This window comes from Peromyscus maniculatus, chromosome 11 (genome assembly GCF_049852395.1).
Source record: "Peromyscus maniculatus bairdii isolate BWxNUB_F1_BW_parent chromosome 11, HU_Pman_BW_mat_3.1, whole genome shotgun sequence".
In the NCBI taxonomy this organism is placed as follows: Eukaryota; Metazoa; Chordata; class Mammalia; order Rodentia; family Cricetidae; genus Peromyscus; species Peromyscus maniculatus.
In genome coordinates, this window is record NC_134862.1 from 82,224,596 (window position 1) to 82,246,979 (window position 22,384).

Consider the following 22,384-nt stretch of genomic DNA (forward strand, 5'->3'; position numbering starts at 1 on the left):
TTAGCATGCACAGGACCCTAACAACAAACAACACACCATTCATTATGCAACATTGTATGACACAATATGATGTCATTTTTGTGAATTTTAATAAGTTTTCAGATTTATACAGGTCCTGGGAATTGAACCCAGGTCCTCTGCACAAAGAAACAAATGCTTTTCACTGCCAAGCCCATTCTCCAGACCCTGTTTTCACTTTTAATTATATTGCTGAGAATATTTCTTTATATAGCTGTATGATAATTTAGACATTTGTATTGTTTGCAGCTTTGTACTTTTAGGGAAATGATTCTTAAAACATCTAAATATAAATAACTCTTTGTGGACACACTTTTTGTTTCTCTTGTGTAAGTGCTCAGGAAAAATTACTGAGTTATGAATGTTGTATAAGTTTAAGTTAAGAAAAAATTGCCACATTGTTCTCCAGATAGGCTACAACACTTCACATTCCAACTATCAATATTTAAGACTTCCAGTTCTTTTACTTGGTGACCACATTGGGTATTGTTAGGCTTTTGAATTTGAGCCACTTGAGTAGGTGTGTAGCTCACTGTGGTTTTATTTTGCATCGCCCCAGTGGCTAGTGTTGCTCAGAATCCTTTCATATGATTATTAGGAATCTTATGTAATCTTTTGTAAATGGTTAAATATTTTGCCTATTTAAAATATGTCTTATTATTGACTTGCAAAGTTCTTTATATATTCTGGATATAATTTGAGAGTTTTATATTGTGAATGCTTTCTACTAGGGTATAGTTTATCTTTTTGTTTTTCTAACAATGATGAAGCTTAAGCTACAATTTGTTCTGTTTTAATTTAAACCTTTTGTTACTTCACTAAGAACCTTTTCCTTATTTGAGGGTCACAAATTTTCATCTCTTATTTTGTCTCTAATTTCTTATAACTTTGTCTTTTGTACATGCCTGTGATTCATTTAGAAAAACTTCTGCATATGTCATGAGGTAAAATTTGAGGTTGTTTTCCCCCTCGTGAGTATTTGCTTGTTCCAGGAGCAATTGTTGAAAATGAATCATTGAGACACCTTAGCCCTTTAAAAAATTAGTTGACCATATAAATGGTCTATTTTTGAATTTTGTATTACATTGTTCTATGTTTTCATGGGCGGTAAGTAGAAGTGTTAAATGAAGCAAAGAAGAATGAGAATAAGAGGGAAAAAAACAAAGGCCAACAGCATTAGTGATGGAAAATTCTCCAGAGGCATTTGGACAGATTTATGAAGATAAACTTGCTAGGAATTACAGAGTGTGATAGAAGTCTGTCTTATTGATTCTGAGAATGAATAGGGAGCAATGAAAAGTAGCCCCAGAGAACTACTGCACTGGTGATTTGTAGAGTCCTACTTGTCTATTTTTGTGTCCATCTCATACCATGTTGATCAGTTAGTAACTGAAGTATGATGGGTCCTAAAGTTTATAGCTCTTTTCCCAAAAGTATTTGTCATTCCATAGACCTATGACTTTTAGACTGAGAATATATAAATATATGCAAAATAATATATATATATACATATATATATGTATATATATACTAGCTAGAAGATTAGATACCTTAAAATCATTGTTTTTTGTTGTTTTTTTGAGACAGGATCTTTCAGAGTAGCTGAGGTTGGTTTTGAATTTGTAATCCTTCAGCCTCTGCTATGAAGAGCTGAGATTATAGATCTGAGTCATGACAGGTAGTTGAATACCTTAACATTAGACAGGTCACTACGGATCTAGAAACTTGGACAGAGTGAGGTATACTTTAAGGAAAGTCTACTGAATTTTACATATAGTAGGTGCAGCTTCAGGATGCCAGCATTTGCTGACTAGAATGATGTCATGAGGTTACTGAAGACAATACAAAAGTGGAGAGTGGATGATATATATAATTTGTTTTAAAAATTATATAAAGTTTGTTATGATTTCATGATGTACAAAAGTCAAGGGAGAAGTAAGTTGGATATTTGGAAAAAATATTGTTGCTAGAAATAGATAATTGAAAGCAAAGCAATCAACAGAGAAACAGCAGAGAGATTTGAAATTGAAAGAATGGATAGAAAAAGCAAGGGCAAAGGATGGGCCAGAGAGCAGGAATGAAGTCATGGCACATGCAGAATGAAGAGATTCATGGGCAGTAACTAAATAAGCCCTGGGATGACAGAAATGTAGTATGGTGTCATGGAAACCAAGGCTGGAGAGTGTTTCCATGAGGCAGGGTCAGATGTGTCAAGCCAAGGGACAAGAAAAGGAAGAAAAACAAAGTCTGACATCTTTAGCAATGGAGCCTTCTCCAATGACATCTGAGTGAATGGTTTCATAAGCACTGAATACATGATACCAACAGGCAAAGAATTAGAAAGTGTGAGAAAGGAAGTCTATTCAGCAACTCTGGAAATAGAAACAATGAAACAGTCAGGAACTGTTGAAATAGTCACTGTGTATTCTCTCCTTACAGGTTTTATCTTTCTCTCTCTCCTCCCTATCTGTCTGTCTGTTTTTACCTCTCTGTCTCTGCCCCTCTTATTCTAGGCTATTGGCCTTGAGCTCACAATATAGCTGAGGATGACCTTAAACTTTCCATCCTTCTGCCTTCTGATGTGTACCATCATGCCTGCTCTACACAGTTTTGGAGATTGAACCCATGTCATGCATTGCAGGCCACCAAATCTCCCTCCAGCCCATGCATTCTCTCTCTTTAAGAAGAGACTAGTATTCTCTGAATCTCATTTTTATATCAAATTGTCTGTTCAGTGATTTTCAAAATAGGTATCACCTGGACTCCAGATATCTAGCCCATTCTCTTCCTCTCAACTGCGGAGTTTATATTCTTTTCTCTATCCTTCACATTGTGTTAAATATTCTTTTTGATTACAGTGGAGACTAATGGTTTTCTCGGTCACAGGTCTCTTCTTGACTTTCACTCCAGAGACTACTGCAATCAGCAAATAAACAGTTCTTTGACTGAGCTTTGGGAGATCAATTTTAGTGGAGTGAATGTGGTAGAACCCACTTTATAGTTGTTCTTCTCTGAGAGTATGAGATATCTGGCATGTATTTTCTTGATGAACTCAAGTCTTCACATTTAGAATTCAACTGTAACACTGTGTGAAAAGGTTATTGGTGGCTTTGTCACTAAACCTATCAACCATGTTTTCAAAGTCTGTCTTCCTCAAACACCCCACACTGTTGATTCATTTTGTCTGTAAGCATCCATCTTTATGATTTTCTTGGCATGTCATTTATTGGTGTTATTCCTTGTTAAGAGTGTTTAAGTGGGGCCGGGCGGTGGTGGCGCACGCCTTTAATCCCAGCACTTGGGAGGCAGAGGCAGGCGGATCTCTGTGAGTTCGAGGCCAGCCTGGGCTACCGAGTGAGTTCCAGGAAAGGCGCAAAACTACTAGAGAAACCCTGTCTCGAAAAAAAAAAAAAAAAAAACAAAAAACAAAAAACAAAAAAAAAAAGAGTGTTTAAGTGTGGAACAGAGCATGACAGTCTCTATTCTGACCCCTTACACTCCCTAACATCACTATATTGTGCAAGGTGAGCATGTGCTCAGAAGTCTTCTTCCACAGGAGAGTTTTCTAATGTTTATACACATAAATTCCAAAGAGGTGCATAAACGTTTCTTACTTCATGGACAAATACTCTGGATGTGAACTTGATGGTCATAAAGGAGGAAAATAGGTTTACTCTTTCATGTCAGCTATCATTATTCCTTACTTTAAAGTTAATTGCTGATGAAAGTTTTCCCTTGATGACCCTTCTTATTGCTTTTAGACACTGATAGAACAGAATGCAGAGGAAGAACTTCACTGATGTGACAGAATTCATCTTCTTGGGATTCTCTAGCTTTGGAAAACATCAAATAACCCTCTTTGTGGTTTTCCTAACCATCTACATTTTAACTCTGGCTGGCAACATCATCATCGTGACGATCACGTACATGGACCATCATCTCCACACTCCCATGTACTTTTTCCTGAGCATGTTGGCAAGTTCAGAGACTGTGTACACACTGGTTATTGTCCCAAGAATGCTTTCTAGTCTGATTTTTCACAATCTTCCCATATCTTTGGCAGGTTGTGCAACCCAAATGTTCTTTTTTGTCACCCTGGCCACCAACAACTGTTTTCTGCTCACAGCAATGGGTTATGACCGTTATGTGGCCATTTGTGATCCCCTGAGATATATGGTCATCATGAGCAAAGGAATGTGTGCCTGGTTGGTTTGTGGATCTTTGGGAACTGGTCTGGTTATGGCAGTTCTCCATGTGCCAGCCATGTTCAATTTGCCCTTCTGTGGCACAGTGGTGGAACACTTTTTCTGTGACATATACCCAGTAATGAAACTTTCTTGTATTGATACCACTCTCAATGAGATAATAAACTATGGTGTAAGTTCATTTGTGATTCTTGTGCCCATAGGGATGATATTCATCTCCTATGTCCTCATCATCTCTTCTATCCTTAAAATTGCCTCAGCTGAAGGCCGGAAGAAAACCTTTGCTACCTGTGCCTCTCATCTCACTGTGGTCATTGTCCATTACGGCTGTGCCTCTATTGCCTATCTCAAGCCCAAGTCAGAAAGTTCAGTAGAAAAAGATCTTCTTCTCTCTGTGACATACATCATCATCACTCCCCTGCTGAACCCTGTTGTCTACAGTCTCAGGAACAAAGAGGTCAAGGATGCTCTGTGCAGAGCTGTGGGCAGGAATGCTTCTTAACAGATTTGAACTTTTTTGTCAGGAAATCTTCAGCCAAGTATGTCTACTCCTCAATAAGCCATGCTCCACATGCTCATCAAATACAGGTCTACAGATAATATTGTTAGTGAGTAGAAATTCCTTTTTAAAAATGTCTCAGTGATGGCAGAAAACAAAATTTTGACTTTCAAGTCCAAGAATCATTTTCTATTGGATTAAATTTACTTCTTTATGTTTTGGATAGTTTTGGTATGGAAACCTCTTTTGGCTTCCACTTTACATAGACTCTCAGACAGTCAAGTCCTCTATCTAGTCTGGATGTAGAGAAGAGACAAGAATAATGTAGTAGATAGGGGTCTATGGATCATAACTTGCAGGGACAAGCTTGCATTTACTTCTTCATGCTCAAGAGAGTTAAAATGTTGTTTGAGAAAGGATTTGCTCAATTCTTATTGACTGAAAGATAAAGACCTTGCAGAAAAGGGACCATATTTCATTATTTAGCTATATTAACTCCTTAAATATTATCAATTTCTATATCTATTTATTTTTTCCTGTACAATCAAAGCAAAAAGTCCTGTTCTCACAGGCTAAACAGTAAAGAAAGCACACTGAGGAAACATCTCTGTACCTGTTTTCACAATGGCTGTTTTCTGCCTATGGAAATGTTTGTTTTTAGTTTTTATATAGCAGCTGAAATGAAATTGAAGTTACTTTCTTAGATATTGGTTGTGCTGATTCCAGAGTTCAAGTTAAATGCTGTTATGTTTCCATCTTGAGGCACATTGTGCAAACTCCTTATTTCTCCAGGTATTTCTATTAAAATCACCAGGATCATAGTGTATTATTTTTAATTCTCAATAGGGAGCAATTGGGTGATATTTTGTGTTGTAGATAGTCTCACTTGAATTTGTTTGTCTCTACTCAGAAAAGAGCTGGAACATTTTCCAAGACACAAAGATGAGAAAACAACTATGTATTACCAACTTTGTGATACTCACAGTATATATATATATATATCCAATAAATTCCTATTCCTTATTTTCCATTCTGCCTCACAGAAATTGGGCTGAGCATTTTCTAGGTAGCCTGTGGCTTTCTCTGCTCTATAGATATCTATATAAGGAGGCCCAAGACTAGATGTTGAGTGTCCTCTATATACATCATCTGTGTCAAATCATGCCAATTCAATGACATAATAGCTGATGTCAGAATTATTGATTAAAACCTCCTGATAACCTCTTAGAAGAGGAATCTCAACCTGAGTTTCATAATTGCTTTGGGATGCTTGGGGTGTCAGAACGTTTTTGAACTCTTTTAAACAATTCACTAAATTTTCTGTATAAATATGAATTTGTTTACTCAATATATCTAAATATTATTATTAATTCTCTGAGAATTCCATACAATGTACTTAGATCCTATTTACTCAAAATTCCCTCTGAGCTCCACCCCACCTCCCTATACCCCTAACTTTCTGTTTCTCTTTTGTTTTTATTTAATAACCCATCAATTCTTATTTGTGCTGTCCATATAATTCTGGGTGTGGGGCCATCCACTAGAGTGTAGCTGATCTACCAGCAGTCATATCCTTTAAGAAAATTGATTCTACCTTTACCAAAACCCATCAACTGTCTGTAGATCCTCAGTTAGGAAAAGAAGTTCATGAACCTCTTCCTACTTCTTGCAAGAATGCTGACTTGCTATATGTTTTGCAGGAAACCACAACTACTGTGAGTTCAGGAATACAGCTTCCAGAAGACATTGCTTTGCTCCAATCCTCCCTGACCTCTGACTCTTACAGTCTTCCTGCCTGCTCCTCTGTGGTGGTCCTTGGGCCTTGTGAAGAGTGTGTGATGTAGATGTCCCATTTGTTGGATGAGCAATCTCCAGACACTCATTCTCTACACTTACACCTGTTGGGAGTTTCTGCATTAACCATTATGTACTACACAAAGAGACTTCTCTAATGAGGTCCAAGTGCTACCAAAACAAGCTGCTGCCATTGGTTTTGGTTGCTCATTATAACTTGGTGGTAAGACCCTATTTCCAAAGACAGCACATACATGGGTCACAGGATATGGAGCAATCAAGTATGTACTGACCAAGAAGCTTCCTCTCTGTTGCTTTTCTCTCATACTAATGGAAGGTCCTATACAGTCTGCTGGGGGGAAAGTCATTAACAGTCTTACCCAGTTGGGAGCTCCATTATATTTTGAAAGAGTTTGTAGTGACATAAATATCTCTTCCTTGCAAAAATAGGAGACAAATTCTAATTTCATCTTTCAGAGATTGTTTCCATATCTCCTTTTGCTATTCTCAGGATGCATCATTTAATCCATCTATTGTGCTCACATGGCTATCACATTTCTTTTGGTCTAAGATGGGAGATATATGGGGATGGGGGTAAACATGACCTTTATTGAGGGGTTGCCATTTCTTATCCCCATTCCTTAGATGTTTGGCACCATTCCTATCCTGTCCAACACTTACCAATAAGCGAACAACCCACCAGGGTAGTTGCTTTCTATGCTTTGCATGGTTTTAGACTCACTACAGGAGACAGCTGGAGTACAGCAAATGAGTGGGCAAGCCTAAGCAGCCCCAGTTCCTCCCAGTTGGATGAGTCATGGACAATGATTCATTTGTTTCTGGCTCCTATAATTTATCCACAATACCTGTATTGCTTGCTAATGTGGGGCTATTTTCATGTCTTCATTGTTTTTTCTTATAATCATCCCCCCAATAACTTGCCATACTCATGTTCCTTTATCTTATTTTTCTCTCCTTGTGCATTACAAATATCTCTATTCATTTAGTGCCATTTTTGTTCTTTTGTTCACCAGAAAACGCCTATAATGTTATTTATATACTCTATGTACATTTCTCAAGCACTATATGCCAAGCAATTAACTGGTTCTGGGCCTACAATAATGAGTAATGCAGGAGCCATTTTTCATGTTATTCATAGTTCGATGGGGGAAGTCAGACAAAATGACAAGAAGTACAACAACAACAACAAAACCCTGCTAAAGCCCCATGGAAGGCATTGTGGTTTGGATTAAGGGTATTCTTAAAAATATAAGAGCAAAATGGACAAACTTATTTAGGAGGCCAGAAAAGAATTCACAGAGAGGTAGTGTTTCATTAATTGTGTGTGGCATTTGGGTCAACATATGTGTGGAGGGATGATGAAGGGTGAACAAGAGATATGAAGAGTTTAAACAGTGGCACACCAGCCTGAAAAGCCTGAAGTATTATTAGGAAGACAGGGGCTTCACTCTCCTCTGTTGACCCACCATCGTGTTGAGTATTAGCAGAGCAAAAGTAGGTGCTTAATACATTTTCAGGAAGCTGAATGTGTGAACGCTTACTTAATGTAAAGTCATGTTCAAGGATTGCCATGTTAGTGAATAAGACCTGTCATGTTCCTGTCTATCTATTAGACTTCTCTCATCTACAGTTAACTAGAAAAAAAAAAGAACAAAGTAGAAGTCACAATCATGGGAACACACCTGAAAGTGCTTTTCACCAGTTGTAGAATTGTTTACATTATTTACTACTTGCTCACATATGAATCTCTTAAAACTAGAAAAAAAATCATTATTTTGAAGGACCCGGGACTAACATTGGATCAATATGTTTGAACCCTAATCAGGAAAATAGCTTTGACAAACTTACAAGTAAGCACCCTGTAGCCTGAGATATAAAATCAAGAGTTAAGACATTTCATAGATGTATCTTTTAGAAAAAAGGTTATAAAAAGATTACCGTGGATCTCAAAATTTCTGTGATGTGATCTGCACAACATTGATTTTGTAACTTCCCCAGAGAAAAGTTTTACTTGGTGTTTTTTTACAGTCTCTGATACATTAGAGGAGAAAATGGCTTCAGCACACCTAACAATACGAAGAATAAAACATTTTATCAATGGGTACAGATTTCTCAGGAGAAGAGAGAGAGGAGAAGGGAGCAGGAAAGATAAAGTTAGTGAAAGACATAAATAGTAGGGACATGCAGAGCTTTACTTTGAAAAAGATATATTTATAATGTGTAAAAATCATGTCAGCTTCATTGCTGCAGCTGTGTGAGAGAAGGTGTGTGTTAGGTCATTTGTGAGCTTCTGTGCACAGGGAGCTGGCATTGAGAGTTTAAATGCGATGGGCATTGATGGAAGATGTGATTTATTTGCATTGTCTCATTTAATACTGTTACGATATGAAGTGTCCCTTCAAAAAGCTCATGTACTGAATGAAGTCTTGTTCTCCAGCTGCTGCTGCTATTTGGGAAGACTATAGACACTTTATGGTGATGGACATAGCAGAAGAACTGCGTCACTGAGGCATCCCCTTGGGGGCTGTTTATTCTCATGCCCACCCCGTTCTCACTGGCCACCATGAGTTTTGTTCTTCTGTGTCTTTCCTGCCATCATGCTGTGCCTCACCACGCCCCCCCCCAATTAGCTAATTGATCATACACCAAGGAGCTGAGCCAAAATATATCCTTTCTCCTCTAAATTGCCAACATCAGATGTTTGCCACAGCCATGAAGGTCTACCATAAATATCATCTCTAGTATTTCTATGGCTCTTTGCCGTTCTAAAAGTCCCTCGTGACTCAATTTGATTCCTATAGCACTCCTATAAGGTAATAAGGGAAGGTATAAGCATTCCTGATATGCTTCAATTTTGGGTCAGATAAATCAACACCTGTGGATAGTTTAAAGTTTCCCAAGATAACACAGGTCATTAGAGGTAGGAGTAAGACATAAACAGAAGTGAGTTCTAGTTACAAATTGGCCTACCATGCATTTTATTCTTCATATTATTTTATTCATATGTGTAAGTGAACATAATCCAATAATTATAACATAGAACAAACTATGGATTAATATATAAACTTTACTTTTCACATGTTAAACCTTCATTTCAATTAATACTGATTGTTTCTTTCTAAAATGTTGTTCCTTTCTTGGCCTTGTAACAATGTCTATCATAATCATGCTTGAATATATATTATGGACACTTGATATATTTAGTTGGAACCAAACTGAGTTTGTATCAGAGTCTTTACTTAAATAAATGACCCATATATTTTGCAGTATTTTATGAACTATAACTTATAATCAAATGGATTCCAACTTTTAATTATTTCACATGTTATTTTCATAAATATAGCAAGCATTCTTACATTAAGTGTCAGGCACTAGGCTAGGTACTAAGGATGCATAGATAAATAATATCTGTGTGCTGCTTTGAGTGGTTAGCCATTGGCTTGCAGTTCATTTTAATACAGGGTCATTAGCACTACACACAGAAAGTCTAGAACTGGAAGAGAGAATGATGTAATTGTTAGTAAATTTTGTTTTTGCATATATAGGCAGGAGAAGGTTAAAGTGAATGATTTTGCCAAGTGCAAGGATTGTGTTAAATCTAAAAGTCCTCAGATGGAGCCTACTCATAACATAAGCGTATTAGGTTAATAAATCTAGACAAACTTTAGTATTCAATTAGAAAATGCTCATTATGAGAATAAACAAAAAATTGTGACCCACAGAAAAGAGGAAGCCATCTGTATAGAAGAACCTTTATATGATGTATGTTAGCATTCAGAAATATTAAAACATTAAGCATGTATAGATTCAAGGACATATGGGAATATTTACCTATAGTGAGTGAACAGTCGTGGAATTTCAGTCAAAAAAGTCTAGACTTATGTTCTTTGTTGTGAGCCTAGCTTTTAACGGCTGAGTCATCTTTGTATAGCTTGATCTCTGCCTAAGGGGCCCCTGGCTGTAGGATCAGGATCCATCCCTGATGCATGATCTGGCTTTTTGGAGTCTATTACCTATGGTGGGACATCTTGTACAGCCTTTTTATTAAGAATTATTTTATTCATTTTACCTACCAATCACAGGCTCCCCTCTCTTCCCTCCTGCCGCCTCCCCGAGTTTTCCCCTCCAACCCACTCCCCATCCCCTTCTCTGAAAAGATAAGGCCTCCCATGGGGAGTCAGCAGAGCCTGGTACATTCAGTAGAGGCAGGTCCAACCCCCTTCCCCTGCATCAAGGATGTGCAAGGTGTCCCATAGGTAATTGACTCCAAAGAAACCAGCTCATGCACCAGGGATGGATCCTGATCCTATTGCCAGGGAGCCTTGTAAGCAGATCAAGCTACACAACTGTCTCACTTAGGCAGAGGGCCTAGTCCAGTCCCATGGAGGCTCCACAACTATTGGTCTAAATTTCATGAGTTCCCACAAGGTTGGTTTGGTTGTCTCTGTAGGTTTCCCCATCATTATCTTGATGCCCCTTGCTCATAGAATCCCTCTTCCCTCTCTTCGACTGGCCTCCTGGAGTGTGGCCTGGTTCTTGCCTGTGATCTCTGCATTTGCTTCCATTAGTTACTGGATGAAGGCTCTATGATGATAGCTAGGGTATTCTGATCTGATTACCGGCATAAGCTATCTCAGGCACCCTCTCCACTATTGCTAGTAGTCTAAGACTGGGTCATTCTTGGGGCTTCCTCGGAACTTCCCTAGCACCAGGTTTCTCCCTATCTCCATGATGTCTCCCTCTATCAAGGAATCAATCTACCTTAAGACCCAATGATAGCACGCTTGGGCATATACCCAAAGAATACTCAATTATACCACAAGGACACTTGCTTAACTATGTTCACAGCAGCATTATTCATAATAGTCAGAACCTGGAAACAACCTAGATGCCCCTCAACGGAAGAATGGATAAAGAAAATATGGTACATATATACAATGGAGTACTACTCAGCAGTAAAAACAATGACATCATGAAATTTGCCGGCAAATGGATGGAACTAGAAAATATCCTGAGTGAAGTAACCCAGACTCAGAAAGACAAACCTGGTATGTACTCACTCATAAGTGGATACTAGATGTAAAGCAAAGGATAACCAGACTAAAACCCATAGCTTCAGAGAAGGAGGACTCTAAGAGGGATGCATGCATCACCCTGGGAAGGAGAAATAGATAAGATCTCCATGAGTAAACTGAGGGCGACGGGGGAGGGGGGGAGAGGAATAGAGGATAGGGGATGGGGGATAAGAACATAAGGGAACTGGATGGTGGAGTTGGAACAAGGATGGAGTGGAGGAGCAATGAAAAAATTTCTTAATAAAGACAAAAAAAGAAATCTAGACTTGAAAATTAAAGTATGTGAAATGAAAAATTTGCTAATCTACTTAACCACTTGATAACATTGTGGAATAGAGTCAAGAAACTTGAAAATAAATAAAAAATATTAAATCTGAAGAACAGAGAAAAATGGGTGAAAAAAGATCAGTCTTAGTGATTTGGGCAACAAAAAATAATCTAACACCCATACACTCGGACTCTCAAGGAGAAAGGATAGAGTGCACCATAGAAGCATTGAAGGACACATTGGCTAAAATTTACTCAAATTAGTTAAAAACATAACCTTTTAAACCCAAGAATCTCAGCGAATCCTAAGCAAGAAAAATAAAAAGAATATCAAATTTATGTTTATCTGAATCTAAAATTTAATACCTAGGTCAGTGAGATGGTTCAGCAGGTAAAGACACTTGCTGTCAAGCAAGACCACCTGATCTCAGGTGTCTGGAACTTACATGATGGAAAGACAGGACTGATACATACAAGTTGTTCTAGGACTCCATAGGCATGCTCCCTCCTACACCACACACACACATACACACACACACACACACACACACACACACAATTAATAAATGTAAAAAAATAATTTAAAACCTAAGATGAAGAACCTTAAATCTCACAAAGACTTAAATGGCACATTGTATATCATGCAACGAGAGTAATTTAACTAATGATAAATAATGGAACACAGAAAACAATGGAATGATAATTTGAGTTAGACCAGACATTTGTATTCAGGAAATAATATCACCAACAATGAAAGCAAAGTAAACACACTTCCAGAGACGTGAAAAGGGAGAAAGCATATGCTTTACTAGAAACAATAAAGGAAGTTTCTTGGGCTGAAAAGAAAATGACACCAGATTCAAACTTTCGATTTACAGAAAGAAATGAAGATGATGGGAAGTGATAGCTATGTGGGTAAATACAAAAAGATATCTTTTAACTCTCTCGATTGTTTGAAAGCACAATCATATAACATATTATAGCATGCTACTGCAAGCTTTATAATGCATGCGGATGTGTTGTGAGAGGCTTTGTCTAACAAGAAGTGATGCAATTGTAACACCAGGAAAGACTGTTAGGAGTTGTGAAGACATGTGTTAATCCATGGAGCAGCAGCAAGAAGCAAGAGGCCGGCATCTCTAGAGCAGAGATGCAGTAGCCTTAGTATATAGCCTTAGGTCCTTTGTGGGAGCTGAGGTAAAGATTTACAGTGTGTGCTTGAATCAGTGAGGTTGGATACTCCCTCAAGGACACTTGGCCTTTCTTTTGCTACAGAGGCTTAGAGTCTGCAAATTACTTTAAGTCTTGAAACAAACTGAGAAACTTCAGTACACCACTGAACTGACTATGTCAGATAATAAATAGGAGTCATTTAATGTATGATATATTCTTTGTTAATTGGTTGAAAGACCTACTCTATGGTTATTTTTCTAGTTCCTGCTCATACAATGAGGACATACATATCTAGTAGCTGGAAGGACAGTCAAGGTGTGTCCTGATCCATAGGAGGTAGACCAATGACCAGAGCATTGAGGGAAAGCCTCAGTGCATTGTATGGTAGAAAAATGGAAATTTGTCATTCTAAGAGAACTTGATAAAAACCTGTACTTGGAACTTTGCCAGAAAGCTATTTGGGATAAGGTATGTTCTGGCGGCAGTCTGTTACAGAAAGAGATGCTGAGAATGGAAGCTATTTATTGCTATATTCTCTGGGGTGCTACTGAATCTGTGCACACTGTAGGAATCTGCTGCCAGTGAAGCCAGTTCATGCTAGAAAACCTGCCATGTGGCTCACTCTGAAACTAGGAAGGGAAGTCCCTCTCTCCTGCAGTGTCTCTGCGATGCTCAGTGGTGACATGCTAACACTGCACCAGTGGTGGAAAAAGCACAGCTCCATTTTTTTTTCCTACAGAGTAAATGATGAAAGGAAATTTGAAGTTGCAGCATAATCAAGTGATAATACCCAAAGAAAGGTGCAATGTCAAGTAAGTCAATTATATTCTTTTGCTCTCGGTCAAGGAAGCAACACTATTACTTCCTCTTTCAAAACAGATTTTTAATGGGAAAATAAACGAATCAACTATTATCAGATTTTGTACAATAGGCAGTATCATGCAAGTTATGAAGGAAAGTATGGTGAGGGGGAAGGTAGCTGCACAAAATAAGAGCTTTAGAAAAACAGAAGCATCTCCCTCCCTGGTCCTTCACAGAATACTGAAGTATGTATACCTCAGGGAAAATTATCTAAGGATGTCAGAGAGCAGCTATGGGAAATGTAAAATCAGAAAGAAATTCTCTATTGTAGACTTGGCTGAAGCGTAGAGATTAACTAAACACCCCCAAAATCCAACTGCGATGTCAGGGAAACCATACTTTGAGGGTATGGTGGCTTCAGCCCTAAAATCAAATCTAGTGATATTCCATATACAGTTTAGGAAGAAGTTACAAGGGTCAAAGTGACCAACAAGTAACCCAAATTTATACTAGAACAAAGCTCAATACTCTTTAAAGATGAATACAAATCTAAACTATTCACCCATGAAATAAAACATCACTAGTCACTAACATCCTGTAGATATGAAAAAGCAAAAAAAAATGTTACCTAGCATCAAGAGAAACATTCAAAATAGAAGAGAGAAAAGATGGCTGAGTTAGTGGGCAAGGATGATAAAATAATTACACTCTTTCAAATATGCACACAGGTTAGAAGAAGACAGGGATGGGATGAGAAGATGAAAGGAAGATATAAAGGAACCAAATATAAAGTAATGTAGACATTTACAATGGAAAATATTCTGGATAAGATTAACAGTAGGCTAGAAGCTGCAGATGGAAAGGTCACTGAGCTTGAACATATACTAATAGAAATTACCCCAAAAAGAGGAAATATAAATAAGCCATTGAAAACTACACATAGGAGCTGAAGATGTGGCTTAGTTTGTAGAGTGATTGCTAGCATGCATGAAGCCCTGGATTCAATCCCCAGTACTGCATACATTGAGTGTGGTGTTGCACATCTGTAATCCAAGGACTAGGGAGGAGGAGGCAAGACAGTCAGGAGTTCAAAGTCATCCTTGGCTACATATAATAGCCTGCCTGGAAAACAACAAAACAAAAAAACAAGCACCCAAATACCCAAGACAATAAACTGGACTACTAATGGGAAGAAAATCAAACAATGTGATTTAAATAATCTCAGTAAAATATAACAAGAGGGGGCAGTTACAGGAACAATATTTTGGTAAGTAGTAGAACTCATAATTTAAAATGTGATAGAAATTATAAGCTAATTATATTAGTCTGTTTATTGTTACTGAAAAAAAGTACCTGAAACTGGTTGGTTTTAAACAAAAGAGTTTCATTTAATTCATGGTTCTAGAGGTCAGAGTGTATGGAGACAGTATCTGTTTGGTTTATGTGAAGACTTCATGGCAGGTGACATCACAGCATGGTGCCTGGAATCATGGGAGAAAGACATATGAGGAAGAGTGAAATTGCTTGTGAAAGAAGTTACAGGAGGCTGAGGAGCTGTCTTTTTTAAAACAACCTGTAGCAGGAACCTTAAAAGTTCTTATTAATAAAATCAAACCCAAGGCCAGTTATTGGGGTGAATGCTGGAAGGTCAGAGAAGCAGAACAAGCCACAGCTAACCTCACCTGGCCAACTTCTCAGCTGGTCTTGTTTCCTCAAACTGGAAGCTTCTGTATCCTCATCCCAACGGCTCTCAGCTGAACTGCTGCTCAAAAGCCTGAAGCTTAATCAGCCAAATGCTTCTAGTTTCTGGTCCTCACGCCTTATATACCTTTCTGCTTTTTACCACCACTCCCTGGGATTAAAGGCTCGCTTTCTGGGATTAAAGGCATGAGTCACCCTGCTTGGCTGTATCCTTGAACACATGGATTTCTGCCTCTGGAATGCTAGGATTAAAGGTGTGTGCTCCCACTGCCTATCCTAAGTATCTAGTGGCTTTTCTGTTCTCTGACCCCAAATAAGTTTATTAGGGTACACAATATTTTGAGGAACACACTACCACCACAACAACCCATTCTTGTGGACACTAATCCAGATGCATGAGATTTCATTAATCCCTTCCAAGGTTGGTATTCTATCATCTAATTACCTTCTACTAGATCTCACTTCTCCAAAGTTGTCTCTTTAGCTGTCATCCTCAAACACGAGGAACCAAACTTCCTGCATATGAACCCTCAAGGAGACCCTTCAATGATATCCAAACTATAGCACCCCAAGATGAAGTTCAGTGAAACACAAGCAAGATAAAAAACACAATTTCATTCTTACATTCCTATACCCCACACCATACAAGGGTATATCAAAATGATATTGACAAAACCAATAATGAGAAGAAAAACATCTTAAAAGCTTCCAGAGGAAAACCACAAATTGCTCAAGTTCTGGTTAGCTTTTACTGTCAATTTGACAAACCTTAAATTTACCCGGGAAGATAATCTCAGCTGAGGAACTGCCTGGATAAGACTGTTTTGTGGGCATGTCTGGAGAGATTGTCATGGTTATTAACTGATGTAGGAGGGACCAGTCCTCTACTGGCAGCACCAATCCCTAGGCAGGAGGTCCTAAACTATATAAGAATGATAGCTAGGCATGAGCCAGCCAGCCAGCATCCTTCTCCTCAATAGTTTCTTCTATACTTTTTTTTTTTTTTTGGCTGTGAGGTGAGTTCTTTGTTTTGGGTTAATGTGTGGTACAGCAAGCAGCCCTGCTGCTGTGTGACAAAACTCTTCCTGGGGAGAGACAACACACATCCCTACTCACTCCAGATAGGGATCCCGTGACAGAACAAACTATGGATACCACTAAAGTCCAACTTGGTGAATCAATGCATTTCATTGGAGTTATTTAAAGGAGCAGAAATGACTCAGAGACAGCTGCATCACCAAAGCCCACCCCAGCATGGGTGACAGTTCCCAAAGATGAGACTCTATAGAACACTGCAGAGCTGGCAGGCATCTTAACAGGTTAGAGAATGTCCTTTCCAACTGACTCAGCCCCACTAAATCTCTTCCAGGCAACTTGACTGGTTTCTGTTTTTTCCTGGCAGCTGGTCTGACCTCACGAGTCTTCTTTGCGGCTTGTCTTGTCTGTCTTCCTTGCAGCTTCGCTCCGTTAGCTGTAGAGGGACTCTCAGCTTTCATTGCTTACTCTGGCAGGGAGGGGACTAGTGGATCTGGTCAGTTTCAGGGACTTCCTGAAGCAATTTTGAGTTGTTTACCCTTCTGCTCAATGAGCTTCCCTGCAAGATGGAATGTTCCTATTGTAGAGGAAACTGTTACACAATACCAGCCTTGACTTCCCTTAGCCTAGAATTGTAAACCAAATAAACTCATTTTTTTCCCCCAAAGTTCCTTTTGGTCAAGGTATCTGTCACAGCAAAACAGAAATGAAACCAGAACAGTTTCCAAGAAATTATAAAAAGCAGTTAGACATCTTTTTTGAAGACAGTGACAATCAGAAGCAATGTCACAGTATCTTTAAAGTACTAAGTGATAACATCTGTATGCTTAGATTTTATATGCAGAAAAATGTTACTCACTTATGATTTTAAGCCCAGACTGAAAATTTATTACCCACACACCTGTACTATAATAAATATTAAAAGTCCTTCAAATAGGAGGACAGTAATACCAAATTGAAATGAGGATATATACAAATTCTGGTTGTCTAAATTAATCTCAAATACACTTTAAAATATTTCTACAGGGCCACCAGGATGGCTCAGCAAGCAAAGGCACTTGCAATCCCAACAACTCAAGCCTCATGACATGGTTTCAATCTGTAGAGCTCATGTAGAGAGGGAAGAAGTTGGGGCTGGAGAGGTGGTTCAGTGGTAAAGAAGACTGACTGCTCTTCTAGAGAACTTGGGTTTAATTTCTGAGAGGGCTGGGGAACCAGACCAGAGCCATCACAGGTTTCTAACAACCCTGCCAGGGACCAGGCCTTAGCTTCAGTTTACTGGAACTGGCTGGAGCTGAGCAAGCAGTTCTCAGGAAGACCACAACTCAGGTGCAACCAATCAGCACGTGCCCCACCCCCAGCCTTCTGCTGGCTCAGCAGTAGCCCCACAGCCTTTTGCTAGCTAAAGATAGCTTTTCCTACCCTGTAGGTGGATGGTCCCTAACCACTAGAGCCTACCACCAATCAGTCCCCAGACTAATTTTTTTCTCCACCAATTAGCACCAGAATAATCTCTCTTCCCTGGAATTCCCCTAACTCTGCTTAAAAGGAGCTTTCGACCTCTCTTCAGCGTCACTATTTGCCACCCCAACCTGTTGGAAATAATAACTGCTCTTGTTAAATTGCATATGTGACTGTTGGGCTTTCTTGGGGGCTTCTCTCAGATCCTATTTCCAGCATCCGTACGGCAGCTCACAATGATTTGTAACTTCAATCTCAGAGGATCTTATGCCTTCTTTTGACTTCTGTGGGCCCTGCACATAACACTCTATAGAGACGCATGCATACAAAACACCCACACATATAAAACGTAAATACGTAAATCTTTAAAAACTGAGTGACTCCACAAAGTTATCTGATGTCCACACAAATGCTGTGGAATGTTTAGTCAAACACATAGATTTCTCTCTCTATCAAACATAAAATATTAATTAATGAAAAATCATTTTAAATCTCCTTTAGAAAATATGTATTCGAGTTTAAGCCACACAGAATGAAGTGTAAGAAAAGAATGACAATATGAATAGGCAAGGGGATTGAACAGCCATTGTTGTAATCTGATGGCGTATGTGAGGTAGCATAATGCTTTTTAAAGGTGTGCTATGACACATTAAGAATGAGTATTACAAACTCCCGAGCAACCACTTAGAAGTAGAACAAAGAAGTACAGCTAATAAGCCAATGTTGGCTATGAGATAGAATCTTAAAACATAATTAATCCAAGTAAGGCAGGAAAAGGGAAAAATGGAACAAAGAAAAGGTGGGTAATACAGCTGAATAGCAAAGTGATAGATTAGGCCCAACTGTACTAATAATTAAGTCTAGTTAAAATAGTGAGATCGTCAGAATGAAACAAGACTATTGTACGCCTTCTTATATGAAGCATACTTTAAATGTATGTAAAAACATAGCTTAAATGTAAGATGGAATATTATATGCTGTGCAAATACTATTTTCAAGAGTACTATAGAAGATACACCAATGTCAGATTTGTTATATTTAACTAAAGGGATATTTTCCTTTAACTCAGACATAGGGGATATTTCATAGTGATGAAGGAGACAGTCCATATCAAGAAGATAGCATTCTAAATCAGGACACTTCTAGTAACGGAGCCTGAAAACAGCATACAAAAACACAGCAAAACTAAAATGAGGGTAGGGATATATATGAATGTTGATGATCTCAGTAGTTCTCTTGAATATATGTAACAAGTAGAGAGAAAAAGTAAAGATAGGAAAGATCTGAAGCACACCTTCTATCAAGACAGGACACTTGTGGTTGATATATTGTGCACCCCAATAAACTTACCTGGGGGTCAGAGAACAGAACAGTCACTATATTAAACACAGAGGTCAGGCAGTGGTAACACATGCCTTTAATCCTAGCCTTCTGGAGGCAGAGATCCATTCAGATCTCTGTGAATTCAAGGCTAAACTGGAAACAGCCAGGCATGGTGACACAGAAGTGATGACAGAAAGGTATATAAGGTGTGAGGACCAGAAACTACAGGCGTTTAGGCTTTTTAAGCTTTTAGGCTTTTAGCAGCAGTTCAGATGAGATCCATTCGGATGAAAACTCAGAGGCTTCCAGTTTGAGGAAACAGGATCGGCTGAGAAGCTGGCAAGGTGAGGTTAGCTGTGGCTTATTCTACTTCTCTGATCTTTCAGCATTCACCCCAATATCTGGCTCCTGAGTGTTTTTATTAATAAGACCTTTTAAGATTTGTGTTACAGACACTTGTCTAGCAAAAGAACATGCATTCGTTTCAAGTATCTGTAACATTTGCTGAGATGTGGGTATTAACTTATACTCTTTAGATAATGTGTGCTTGGATTGGAATACCCAAAGAAACCAGGAAGCTGGTAAGGAGACTATGGGGGAGACAGATTTCAAGAAAAAGGGGATCAAAAGTAGGTGGTACAAAGAAGGAGATGGATTAATGTAACAGGAAATATTAAGTGGTATGGGGGATGGGGTGCAGGGTAGAAAAAAGAGTAGGTGGTACAATTACTAATATTAATGATACTTGAAAAAGCCAACATTGAAACTACCTTAGAAGCTTCCTAAAAGATATACATATACAAATGGTATTTACATGGAGTTTCCCTAAAATGGGGGTGGGGGGACAGTGCCTTTCCAAGACAACACAGGCTATCAACAAAAAAGCCCACTGGAAAGTAGAGGGCTACTTTGTTTCTAGTTTTTGGCCAATGGGATTCCATTGACAACCCTTAAAACATTACAGGCTGCTGCCATTGCTCTGGTTACAGTCTAGAACTTGTAACTCCCTATTGCTGAAGATACCACACATTTGAGTCACAGAACATGGAGGAATCAAACTGATACCAACCTGGAAACTTCATCCCTACTAGCTAGTGCTGGAAGACTCTATGTATGCTACCAGGGAGGGATATAACCAACACTCTTATCCAGTTGTAAACCCTGAGAGCTAGAATGACTGACCTGCCCCTTCTGATTGGAGTTTGAGTTCTACAAGATAGAACTCATGTCTGTATGTTTAACTGGGCCCCAAAAGTATGGATTTACAGGACCCCACAGAAGAACCTGCTAAATGGACATAGCATTAAACTGACTCCTAATGACTTATCATTATACCCATAGGTTGGTGCATCTCTAACCCTCATCACAGATGCTTCTTTTTGCAGTAGATGATGATTAATACAGAGACCCAGAATTGGTCAACGTGCAGAGAACAGAGCAGTGCTTAGCTCTAAATACAACATCTACATCATATCCCTTTCCCCAAGACTTGGAGATGATTTGAAAGAAGAGGCAGAAAAATTGAGTAGAAGAACCAAGAGAGTGGATGTCTATAGCAAAACACTATTTGATGAACACAACAGCATGACTGTACACACAAACTCAATAATTTTGACTGCATCCACAAGACTGTCACCAGTTTAAGCCATACAAACATCTAGCGTGGATAGGGGGGGAACTCATGACATTCCACACCTAGCTGAGGAGCTACTGGCAACAGATGGCTGCTATGGGATGAAGAGTCATTTCTTCAGGGATGTGACCCTGAGAGGCTACTACCCATGCTTCAGAAGATGGTTAGACAACCATGCACATATAGACACAATTAAATGAATTAAAAAGAGCACATGAAGTTGGGATGGAAGACTAGAGGGAAGATAGGCAAGGAATTGGAAGGGAGGGATAGGAGGAGGATTTGTTCAAAACATAATCTGTGGAGAAATCCACAGATGTCTGAGAAGACTTATTTATTAAGGAAAAAATGGGGTTCACACTCACGAATACAGAACAAGAAACTGCTGTTCTGCCCAAGGATGATGGGGACCAACTGCACGCCACTCTCTGCTGGTTGATCTGGCTCTGAGCATCCAAGAGAGTGCGTGACCCCTCCTTGTAGCCAAACGTATTCCTGTGTCCTGGCTGGCCAGTGGTCAGGACACATCTCTCCCACTCACATCCTCCAAGTAAGCACACAGAGGCTTATATTAATTATAACTGCTTGGCCATTAGTTCAGGCTTAGTATTGACTAGCTGTCACACTTAAACTCATTTCTGTTAATCTATATGTCGCCACGTTTTCCGTGGCTTTACCTGTGTGTCTTTACATGCTGCTCCCTAGATGGTGGGCTGGTGTCTCCTGACTCAGGCTTCCTCTTCCCAGAATTCTCCTTGTCTGCTTATCCTGCCTATACTTCCTGCCTGTCTACTGGCCAATTGGTGTTTTATTAAACCAGTGTACAAAAGCATTATTCCACAGCACCTCCTCCTCCTCCACTCTGAAGTGGTCACTTACCCAGATGAGACCACACCCTAGGGCTTGTTACCCAAAGCCATTGGCTGAACGGATTGAATTCCCACAACAAAAACTCATAAGTGTGTTTGAAATTCTCAAATAAAAGATAGTCTTCCCCAGGGAAGAGCACACCAACTGACTATCCAATACTAAATGGTTAGTCCCAAAAACATACATACAAGTAACACACTATACACTGAGGTTGCACTTCAGCAATTATGAACATATGTTCATATATGTATGTAATGATAATTAATGAAAAAAGAGACCATAGCTTTAAAAGAGAGCATGGAGTATATATGGGAGGGTTTGAAGGGGAAAGGAATGGGATAATTATGTAATTATAATCTCAAATAGTAAAAGAGACAAATAACTAATAGAAAATAACTATATTACTACTAATAAAAACTAATAATAAATAATAAATAAAACAAATATACTTGAAAGGAGTTGTATGGCACAGTGTTTTCTAACATTGTAGAGAATTAAATTAGAAATC

The 22,384-nt window shown here is 38.8% G+C and overlaps 1 protein-coding gene across 1 annotated transcript; it reads left to right on the plus strand.

The window, feature by feature from the left end:
* Positions 1-3,280: 3,280 nt before the first annotated feature.
* LOC102926041 (olfactory receptor 10J5) lies at positions 3,281-4,823 on the plus strand. Its single transcript, XM_006990562.3, has one exon. It carries the CDS (start codon positions 3,796-3,798, stop codon positions 4,723-4,725), a length of 930 nt encoding a protein of 309 aa, XP_006990624.1. The 5' UTR covers positions 3,281-3,795; the 3' UTR covers positions 4,726-4,823.
* Positions 4,824-22,384: the final 17,561 nt, after the last annotated feature.

Bases quoted from the DNA above. Each gene is read 5' to 3' on its own strand.
- LOC102926041 (XM_006990562.3), top strand. From the start codon at position 3,796: ATGCAGAGGAAGAACTTCACTGATGTGACAGAATTCATCTTCTTGGGA.